The 12,098-nt window shown below is 31.2% G+C and overlaps 1 protein-coding gene across 1 annotated transcript; it reads left to right on the forward strand.

Annotated features, from left to right (window-relative positions):
- Positions 1–5,980: 5,980 nt before the first annotated feature.
- On the forward strand, positions 5,981–9,792 carry LOC131635653 (protein NRT1/ PTR FAMILY 2.11-like). Its single transcript, XM_058906293.1, has 4 exons — positions 5,981–6,177; positions 6,283–6,500; positions 6,705–7,267; positions 8,836–9,792. Exons 1-4 carry the CDS (start codon positions 6,045–6,047, stop codon positions 9,695–9,697), a joined length of 1,776 nt encoding a protein of 591 aa, XP_058762276.1. The 5' UTR covers positions 5,981–6,044; the 3' UTR covers positions 9,698–9,792.
- The last annotated feature ends 2,306 nt before the right edge of the window (positions 9,793–12,098 follow it).

Genomic DNA, 12,098 nt, shown 5'->3' on the forward strand with positions numbered 1-12,098 from the left:
CAGGGATATTACTTTTTATGCGACACGTATGGGGATAAAGTGCAAATAATTGGATGTTAAAGAATCATAAACTACAATGGAAAAGACTCGGTTTGAGGTGGAGATTCCTGCTAGTGAGACTAGAGACGAGGAGTTAGTAGAGACACATATTTCCAGTACTATTGAAGGGCAAAATACAATGTCTCCTAATTATTAGTTGGATCGTGATAGAGTTAAGAGGCATATTGTACCACCTCAAAGGTTTGGGTATGCTGATCTTATTTGTTATACTTTAAATGTGGTTGAAGGGTTGCAAGACTCAGAGTCAAAGACCTTCAAGGAAGTACTGAAAAGGAAAGATAGTCAGAGATGACTGATGGTAGTAAATGATGAGATTAATTCATTGATGAAGAACCATACTTAGGAGCTTGTTAAACAAACTAAGAAACAAAGGGTGGTTGGATGCCAGTGGATTTTCAAGAATAAGTAAGGTACTCTAGGAATTGAAGAACAAAGGTTTAAGGCAAGACTTGTAGAGAAGGTTTTCACTCAAGTGGAAGGGATTGATTACATTGAAATTTTTTCACCCGCGGTAAAACATTATTCTATAAGGGTACTTGTGGCAATTGTAAATCAATATAATCTTGTGTCAGTACAGATGGACGTCAAAACATCTTTTTTACATGGAGACCTTGAAAAGATAATCTACATGAAACAACCTAAAGATTTTGTAGAAGATATGGCTAAGGTATGTATGTTGAAGAAATCTTTCTAAGCGTTCAAACAAACCACAAGGTAGTGGTATAATTAGTTTGATGAACTTATTCTTAAACATGGTTTTATAAGAAGTAATTATGATAATTGTGTATACATATTAAAGAGGAACAAGAAAGTCATTATCTAATGATAACACCTAAGCGCATCATAGGTTTGACTCAATTTTCTCATGTTTTATCGTTGTTTTATTATTACTTATATTGTTATGTTAGTGTTTTGTCTGCTTTTCAGGTATATGACCATATGAGAGGCCTATGTGAAGAAACGAAGCAAATTGGTTTGAAAACGGAGAAAAAGGAAGAAATTGCACTAAAGGAGACCAACATAGCGTTTGCCATGGAGGTGGCCACATAAGGAATGATGTGTCCCACTCACAAATGGTTAAAAGACCTAGTCTCCCTCATTTTAGGAAGGTGGATTTCGCCACAAGGGGATGGTGTTCGCCATATTTTATTTTTCGCAGCAGTTAGAAAAGGGTTTGGCATGGTCTTCCACTCACCCCATTTTCTCCCTACAATCTCTCACACGAAGTTAGCATCCATTACATAGCAGTTTAGTGTAGCAAGGATCCAAACTTAGTACAACTTAGGCATACATTCAAATTCAAAAGGCTTTAATTCTTCGCACTAGAGGGTTATCACATTGTTATTGTTTTCAGGTTTGGAGAACATTTACTTTGAAGAATTTTATTTCTGCCAATTATATTCTGTCGAAGTTCATTTCCCGCATTTACGTTCCGTCGAAGTTTATTTCAATTGTACCAGATTGAAGCCTCCGCTTGGAGTAGGTTCTTATTTAATTTAAAATCATTTATATATACTCTGTTTGTTTTACTTTATTTGCACGTTTATTTTATCGCACGTTCTTATTTATCGCTCAACATGTTTAATTCCATCTTTCAAACAAACACTTTTACTTTTACCATAATTATGTTCAACTAATTTATTAGTGCTGGAATGTGAGGACTGTCGATTCGACGATACTCTTTTTTATTTCTTAGGATTGATACTATGGGCTGTTTTGGTTTTTATACAATTTTTCTAAATTTAATCTGTTCGTCTATTACGAAAGTAAAGTCGTGAACACGTCGGGTAAGAACAAAAGTTCTCCGATACTTCTGACTAAAATTAATTTGCTTTTGGTTAATAAACACTGCATAAGCACTTTGTTACTTAATTAGGAAAGTTTAATATTTCTAGAAAGTGATTTTAAAACTATTTGTGGACACATTTATAGGTTTAGGATATGGTTATCCGAGCGAAAGCCAGAAACCCTTTTAAGTTAAACTTTCAAATCAAAACTACTTCTCAACTAAGTAAAAGATCTAATTTCTTAAAAAAGGATTTACTACTTTAACGCAAACGAAATTGGGAAATATGATAGCCCCGACAAATATTAGAGAGTAAAATCTGGTTCCAAATACGTGGAAGTGAAAATTTCTGTTCAATTAATTCTTTTTCAAGGTAGAAAATATTGCCCAATAAGTAATCCTATTTTGAAATAATAAGAGTACTATTGATTGATGAAATCCATATTCTAGCATTATTGTTCCAAATTTATTCCAAACTTATTATTTTATTTTGTTCTGCTTATTACAAACCTTCTAGCGATCGCTTTAGATAAATACTGTATCAATAGTAAACGATAGATTGATTGTTTAGTCTCTGTAGGTTCGAAAAGATTTTATATTACTCTGATACACTCCGTATACTATTGGATTACACCCATCAAGTTTTTGGCACCGTTGTTTAGGGATACGAAGATCTCGCAATACCAGAGCTTTAGTAGATCCAATAGATGAACCAGAGAGATACGCATGTGCACGACTTTTGTTCCAACGAATCAAAAGGTTAATGGAAGAAGAATAAGACCGTAAGAAAATTAAGGATTTTGCCTTACCTTCTAATGAAGAAACTCATTCAAGTATTGTTAATCCTTCTCAACGAATTTCCGAAAAATCTCTCTCAGTCATATATCATACGCCTTATCCAAATAAATGGAAATTAAGTGAAAGTCTTCTTGATCTATATGATATTGTTCAATCATACGTCGTATTAAGTGGATTTCTTCCAAGGTCGACCTCCCAACCATGAAACCAAATTGATTATCAGTAACTTGAGTCTTTTTTTGAATTATGCATTCAATCACTCTTTCTCATAACTTCATGGTATGAATCATAAGTTTAATCCCCTATCATTTTCACAATTTTGTATATCCCCCTTGATCGTATTGATTCAAACTAAAGTGATTATTCTCTATTAATCACCCATTTCTTTTACCTTATAAGTTCGTTGAAAATTTTGGTGAGCCACTCAATGCTTATATCTTCAAGACTTTTCAAACTCCAATAGGTATGTTGTCTGGCCCAACCACTCAACAATTACTCATCCTTTTCAATGTTTCTCTTACCTTATGTTTTTATAATTCAACAATAGTATTTATAGTTTGGATCATCTTATCTAATGTTGATCTTGTTAGAGTTGTGAATCTATGTGCTTGCAGTTATTAGCAGGATGATCCAAGATGGTGGAGCTTGTTGATAGCAAAATTGCAATCAACTTATTGGTTGTTTGGATTTGATGATAGCAACACCTGATATCAAATATAATATATGGTGAAGTCCTTATCTGTTGAAGATAACCCAAGATGTCAAATATGCTCAAGATACTTTATAAAGCTATACTCTTGAATGAAGTTAACATTGTGGTCAAACGATATTCAAGTGAAGACTTGTATTTCAAGGTTCTCCAATGGTTTATCCTCTCAACTCTCTAATAATGGCAATCAGCTTAAATATATCTCAAGTCTCGTCAAGCTATAAGACTAAAAGTTCACGTGTGATCCTAAATTAAAAGATAAAGATGCCAAGAATTTAAGCTTCATATTTGTGAAAGAGGAAAAGAGTGAAAGCTTGCATGATTGAGTCTGTTTGAATGGCTAGTGCCTCGAAAGACGCAAAGGTACTTCCGGAAATACTATGGCAAAATCACACTAAAAATATATGAGAAGTCTCTCTTTATTTGTTAAAACCACTTGAAAATATTTTTAAGGCCTAACTAACTAATTAGAGGATTGTCAGGTCAATTGGAGGGCTTTTTACAACTGGATAACCAATTAACCCTAATCATCTAATCGAGTATTTTCAATTTTTTGAGTCTAAAATCGATTGGGATAATCTCTTAATGATTGGTAACAACCATATATCAACATCTTCCAGTTATATCTTGAACAATCGATTATTGAGGTGAAATAATCGATTGGCCTAATCGATTATGGCATTCGTTTCGCCCATGGATTATTTCCAAATTTAAACCATAATATGGCCTATCAATAGAGAGTTTCTCTACTGTTTCTAATCATCGAAAAACAGGTTTTGATCCACATTTCCGCTCTCTCTCATTTTCTATAAATCTCTCGTTTTCTCACATATATTTAGTCATATGTTTTAAGAGTGTTCTTATGTCTAAGTAATAATCATTGTTTTCAGGGAGGGCTTAATGAAATTTTGTAATACATTATCTCTTAAGTAAAATATCCTTCTATAAGTTGTTTCTTTGCGAGCTAAACTAGTAAAAGTTCTTATTTGTTTTGGGATTGTCTTAGGAAGTACCTGTTTGGTTTGTGATTTTTCCGTAGAAGAAAATATATTTTTTGGTTGGTGAATATCAACCATTAAAATCTTCACAATGATTCCTGAGCTCAACCCTATATAAATTATTATTACCATTATATATCATTATAAGTAATTCTCAACAAACCATCTATTTTGCTGTTTAAAATTAAAAAATGGGTAAATATCGCTGCTAATATATTTTTTGTTGTTCCTCACATTTATAGAGAATAAAATAATTGGGCTAATTCTCTTGCTAACATAGATCATAGTGTTACAAACTGAATTTACATTAGCTCAATATCTATTTTTTTTAGAGCATGTTTTGTAAAAAACATACTTGTCTATAGATTTGTTTCTTCCTTAAAAGGTTTTAGTATAGTTGCCCTCTCTAATTTATACGAGTTTTCCTTTTGATATATATATATATATATATATATATATATATATATATATATATATATATATATATATGTATATATATATATATATATATATATATATATATATATATATATATATATATATATATATATATATATATATATATATATATATATATAAAAGAGGAATGCTAACAACACTCTTTTTTTAACACTCTCTCGAACACTCACTTTTTTATTAGTTGAAACATATGTGGACCCCTCACTTTGAAAATCGGTCCCACATATGTTTCAACTAATAAAAAAGTGAGTGTTCGAGAGAGTGTTCAAAAAAGAGTGTTGTTAGCACTCCTCTTATATATATATATATATATATATATATATATATATATATATATATATATATATATATATATATATATATATATATATATATATATATATATATCAAAAGGAAAACTCGTATAAATTAGAGAGGACAACTATACTAAAACCTTTTAAGGAAGAAACAAATCTATAGACAAGTATGTTTTTTACAAAACATGCTCTAAAAAAAATAGATATTGAGCTAATGTAAATTCAGTTTGTAACACTATGATTTATGTTAGCAAGAGAATTAGCCCAATTATTTTATTCTCTATAAATGTGAGAAACAACAAAAAATATATTAGCAGCGATATTTATATATAAAAGTTGTTTTCTCAAACTTTATTAACTTTATATTTTTTATAATAAAAAAAATTGGATATGTCTCCGCCACTAATTAATTGAAATGTCATTGATATTGCTTCTAGTAGTTGTTCTTTTTTCTGGTATCAAATGGTTTCATCCCCCTCCCGATCGCAGTTGTGAGGGATCGAACCGTGCCAATCACCACTGAACCAACTAACAATTGGTTGTAGTTGTTCTTCTTTAAAATAATCATTTTACAAATGTGTTCGATATCAAATTTAAGTTATATTTATTAAAGATTTTAAAGTACTTACAAATCTTAGTCAAAGATATAAATTTCATTTTAAAATTTTGGTTCAAAAGACCCATTTTTGAAAAAATTAAATATACAATTCCTAAACTTAAATTTCAATTTTTAATTGTTTAATATATGCCTTTTAAAACACTTGTGAGTAAGACTTTTTTTTTTTTTTAAATAATTAAATTGAGAGTAGTACACTTTAATTATTAATACTTTTAAAGCGTCCTTTGTAGTCTAGTTGAACTCCCACCAACTTATAAATATATATTTACTCCTCCGTGTGACCAGCGAGTAACTGAGTTTGCATACATAACTGTGAATAATGGGAGAGAGTGAAACAACAACAACAATGAAAAGAATTGAGAAAGAAACCTTTGAGATGAGTGAAAAACATGAAATTCATGATGATCCTAAAATCATCTACAGAGGTTGGAAGGTCATGCCTTACATCATAGGTAACTAACTAAGGAGTAGAAAAACATCTCCACTCTCTCTCTCTCTCTCTTACAATCTCTATGTGTTTTCTTAGTTTAATTATGGTTGAAATTTTTGATCAACAGGAAATGAAACATTTGAGAAATTGGGTACCATTGGAACATTGGTGAACCTGTTGGTGTATCTTACAACTGTATTCAACCTAAACAGCATCACGGCTACAAACATCGTCAACGTCTTCAATGGCAGTAGCAACTTAGTTACCTTGCTCGGTGCTTTCGTCTCGGACACATATTTTGGTCGTTACAACACATTAGGATTCTGCACAATCGCTTCCTTTCTGGTATTTATTTCATGCTGCTAACATATTTAACATTGGAGACAAGTTTTTTGAGGCACCGACACTCTGCATGTGTCCTCACACTGAAAACTGACACTAATTTAGAAAAACTTACGTGGCATTCTGACTTGCTGCTACGATTTACTGAGATTCAGTTTTTGTCGTTTCGATTCTTAAAATTTGTAATGATTTTTTTCATTGAATCAGGGATTACTTGTGATACAACTAACAGCGGTATTTAAGAATCTGCATCCGCCGTCCTGTGCAAAGGAAAGCACCACATGCATAGGACCAACCTCCGGTCAAATGGCGTTTCTATTTTCCGGATTTGGTTTCCTTCTAATAGGTGCTGCGGGCATTCGACCGTGTAATTTAGCGTTCGGCGTTGATCAATTCAATCCGAAAACCGAATCAGGAAAGAAAGGAATCACTAGTTTCTTCAATTGGTATTTTTTCACCTTCACTTTTGCTATGATGGTATCTTTAACACTAATTGTGTATGTACAATCCAATGTGAGCTGGTCAATTGGTCTTGGAATTCCTGCTGCCTTGATGTTGTTAGCTTGTGTGTTGTTTTTCATGGGTGATAAATTGTATGTTAAAGTTAAACCAAATGGTAATAGTCCCATCAAAAGTATTGTTCAAGTTTTGGTGGTTGCAGTTAAGAAAAGGAGAGTTAAACTACCTTCTCAGCATCCAATGCTTTCACTCTTTGATTATGTGCCATCTAAGTGTGATTATCCAAAGCTTCCTTACACATATCAATTCAGGTAAATGCATCTGATTAATTTTAATTTATTTCCTATGATAGCAATTCACCTGTTCTAAAAGATATTTTAAAACAAGATAAGTTTTCAATGGTACATGTTGTTTTTCTCTTTCAATTCTATCCTCAAATTGAAGCTGTCTACACTCTACCAAACTTTCAAATGATTATTTCATTATATCTTTATAATAAAAAATGTTTTTTTTGGATTTTATTTAAAAGAAATTTTTTTAGGTTTCTTTTATATTTATTATTTAAGAGACCTTTTTATTTCTCCTTTAACATATTTGTATTTTAATATTAATAGATGCATTTAATGTATCACACTTTTCAATATTAATAAATTTGACTAAACCTTAAAAAAATTTATTAGTTTTAATAAGAAAGAGACACCTATTTTGACGAGGAAGTATTTTTTATATTTTAAATTAGTTATTTAATCATATTTGCTTGACAAAAAGTTAAATTAAATTAAAATGTCATTAAAGAAAAACATAAAGAGATTAAAGGTAGTTCACTGATAGTATAAAAAAGTTTTACACTGTCATTCAATAGAAACAAATCGTTTTTTCGTGTTATATAAATTTTTTTAAAATTACAATTTGATTTATCCTGATTCATAGTTGTGATTGGTTGACAGTGTAAATTTTTTTTACACTGTCAGTGCATCATCCATTTTCTCAAACATAAAATACTTAAAGATTTTTTTATGCCTTAAATGACCTTCTTTTTTTAATAACAATTTGAGAAAGAAAAAAAGTCGTTAATAAATCTTTTTATTTTAAATTATTATGATTTTGTTAATATATGGAGAGGAAACATATGGTGTAGTTTTTTTTGAAAGGAAGAAAATTACTTCCAAAATTAACATAAATTCAAAATAATATCTAAAACATAAAAATGTCAACCATTTTACTCCCTCCTAAACAACATTAACTGTCAAAAAAAATTTCAGTTATTAAATTTATGAGTGTTTGATTAAGTTTTAAATAATTACTTCACTAAAAGAATAATTAATTATTATAGTTTCATTTCAACTAAAACCAATTTTATATTTAAATTTTTCTAAGATAAATATTTTTTTCATTTTCAGAAATAAAAAAAAAAGATTAAAAATAATGATTTTTTTTAAAATTTTATTTTATTATGGAATTACGTTTTTTAATTCATAAGAAATGAGTACTATTTTTATTCCAATTATAAAAAAAAATTATTTTTTATTATTTTATTTTCAAAAGTTTTGTTGATTTTCATAAACTTATACTTTTTGAAAAAATGAAATTCCAATTTTTTTATTAATAAAAAGTATTTTCAAAAAATCTTTTTTTTAAACAATTTAAGTTAATTTCTAACTTAAATTTTATTAATTGAATTATTTATAATTTATATCCAATATATTAACCATTTAAACAATTTTTGTTTTTTTATTGTGCTATTCAGTTTGAAAATATGGTAAACTATATTTTTTCACATCTTTAATTAGGTTTGTGATTCACTACTTTAAAACTTAAACTTCATGTATTTTCTTAGTGAAATAAATAGTTAGATACTAATATTATAAGATCAAATTAGGGTATTGGACAAAGCTGCAATGATCACTCCACATGACAAGATAAATCCAGATGGTTCACCAGCTAATCCATGGAGTCTTTGCAGCATACAACAAGTTGAAGAGTTAAAGTGTTTGGTTAGAGTCTTACCTATATGCTTTTCTGGCATTCTGTTCTTTCTAGTTGTCACTCAACAACACACAGTTCTTGTTTTTCAAGCCCTTCAATCAAATAGACAAGTTGGAAATAGCAACTTCAACATACCTGCTGCATCATACTCAGTGTTCATAATGTTGAGCACCACATTATGGTTACCAATCTATGATAGACTAGTTATTCCTTTTCTCCGAAGATTCACCGGAAAAGAAGCCGGAATCACAATGCTTCAGAGGATTGGTGTGGGAATATTTCTATCTATACTGAGTATGTTTGTATCTGCATTAGTTGAGAAAGAGAGAAGACACTTAGCTTTAACTAATCCTATTGGAATTCAGCCTAGAAAAGGCGCGATTTCGTCGATGTCGGGTTTTTGGTTGCTTCCTCAGTTAATATTGGCTGGGTTATCTGAAGCCTTTACTGCTGTTGGACTAACTGAGTTTTACTATAAACAGTTTCCTGAGAATATGAAAACCATTGCAGGGTCACTTTTCTTTTGTGGCATGGCAGGATCGAGTTATTTGAGTGCTTTTCTTGTTTCTGTTGTTCATAAAACAACTTCTAAATCTGCAACAGGAAATTGGTTGTCGGAAGATCTTAATAAGGGAAGATTGGATTATTTTTATTACTTGATTGCTGCAATAGAAGTCTTCAATTTTGGGTACTTCTTGATGTGTTCTAGATGGTTCAAGTATAGAGAAACTAGTAGTAGCACTAGTAGTGCATGAAATGAAAGTGTAATATAATATAGGTAGAATCAAAGTTCTGATAATAGTGCTCTTTTTAATTAGCATCGAGAAATAAATGTTGTTGTATCCTTTAATTGTTTCTTTTTAATTAGAAGTACTTTTTTGGCACACATAAATCTAATAGGATTAATATCGGCAAACTTTGACCACTAATATGCAACGAAAGAATAGAAAAACGACCAATTTTTCTAAAGCTACATTAAACCCTTGAATGGGATAATCTCATGAAAAAGCAACAAAAAGAAAAAAAAATCTAGGTATATGTGTTGGACGAGCTCATGTGCACAAAGAATAGATTCATGGAATTGATCCATAGATCGTCCGACTAGGTTGGACCACGTGAGATGAACCGCTCGACAAGGTCCCGCTATGGATAATTTGCGTCTATACAACCAGACTTTGGATAATAATGTCCTTAGTCTCTAATAGCGCTAGTACGAGACAGGTCATGCTAAGGAGATTGAAATTTTGGATCTCTAACATCTCTCTGATGAGATTTATGGAGCCCTCGTTTTAGAAAGCTTCAAATCGCCTTCACTCACAAAGTTTGATGGAAGAAGCAACCCCTAGGACCACTTTGCCTCCATTAACACAAAAATTGAAATTATCGGAGCCTCAGACTCTTTGAAGTATAAATTCCTCTCCAACATATTCAGGGATGTCACACTGAGGTTGTATATGAGTCTGCCTCATTTATCAATCATTAGCTATCAGGACTTAATAGAACTTTTAAGCATAAAGGGAAGCATATGGAGAACTTCATGCCCCTAAACACTCGTCGTGAAAATATATGGCGCGATGTCCTCCATACCCATGACATTCCTCCTCCACCATCCTCTAAGTCTGACATAATGGGGCATGATCCTAATATATGGTGTAAATGTCATAAGGTTATGGGTCACCACACAGAGGACTATAATCAGCTTAAAAAATAGATTAAATGACTCATTCAAGAGAGTCACTTAAAGAGGTAAGTTCGAGGGGGGTCCCACCAGTCATCGAACAATTTCAGACCTCAAAGGAGGGGTCCCCCAAGAAGCCCCCAGTCCAAGAAGGGAAAGGAGTCAAGAAGAGGAGATTGGAACAAACCAATACATGATACCTTCAAGACTTTTGCATGAGGGTTTGTTGGGAGCGTAGAAACTAGCTCTGCTCATAAGAGATATGCTCACCAAATCATGGTAGTAAAGGCTTCACCCACCAACCCTGATTTGAGATCAAAAGAAACTCTGGAGTCTGAAATCACTTTCTCATGCAAGGACGCCGTTGGAATCCATTCCCATGACAACGGTCCATAATCATAAGCGTTAGGTGTGACGATTGGGAAATCAAGCAGTATTAATTAACCATGCGATCTTAAAGCTTTCTAAGGTTCACTAGTTGGATTTTCTAGAAATTAGGTAAAGGTAAAAGGCTACATCAAAACACTAAGATGATCAAGGAAAAATACCTCGTGATAGACACCATTTCCTCGAATAATATAATCTCATGAGTTTGTCACGTAATTAGGATGCCTTCAGTCGCACATTACATTTACTAGTGATCAATCTCCCATGTAAATTATTCTTGCAGTGTTCAAGTTCTGCATTGTAAGCCTCTTCAAGTATTTTTTTATCGACAAACAGTTACTTTTTAGGCAATGCTTGGAAAAATTAGAAACTAGTATATCACAAGCATTTTGAAGAGCTTATGCAAAGGATTTCTTTTATGCTTGGGTAGGGATGGAGACATAAGAGTCATTCAAAGATTAAGAGTCGACCATGGAAAGTCTTCATACCGATGACTTGCCCTTCAGGAGCTCGTGCCAATTAGGTTTTCTTTCACACCTTAGTAGAACTTCCCAAAAAAAAAACATGCAGGTGTCGTGCAAACAAGATTTCTCCTTCCTCAGACCTTTCAACGATCCGAACGGTGAAAGTGTAGCATCATATCTTATGAAACTTGTGTCTAAAAATAAATTCAATCTAAAGGGTGAAAAATTCAAAATCGCTAATTTTCTAAAATCGATTAAAGAAAAATGAGAATCCCTAATTCTAACCTTCAAGTTTACAAGATTAATTTTGACATATAATAAGATAAGTATATATTATTGAAAATCAAAACCTAGTTAACATGATATTTTAGAAAAAAAAAACATTTCAAAAATAATTTTTATAAAAAGCTATTAAAAAATTAAATTTAAATAATTTTTAATAACTATTAAAATAGCATTTTATAAATAATTATTTAAATTAATTTTTATTTAATTATTTTAAAATTCTTTATGACTTTTTAAAACAAAAATAAATAAAATTATAAAAATCTTTTTTTAAAAAAAGAAGCTGAAACACACTAAATTTAGGAAAAATAGTACATCTAATCGATATGCAATTTGTAAGGA

This window comes from Vicia villosa, linkage group LG1 (genome assembly GCF_029867415.1).
Source record: "Vicia villosa cultivar HV-30 ecotype Madison, WI linkage group LG1, Vvil1.0, whole genome shotgun sequence".
Lineage (NCBI taxonomy): Eukaryota > Viridiplantae > Streptophyta > Magnoliopsida > Fabales > Fabaceae > Vicia > Vicia villosa.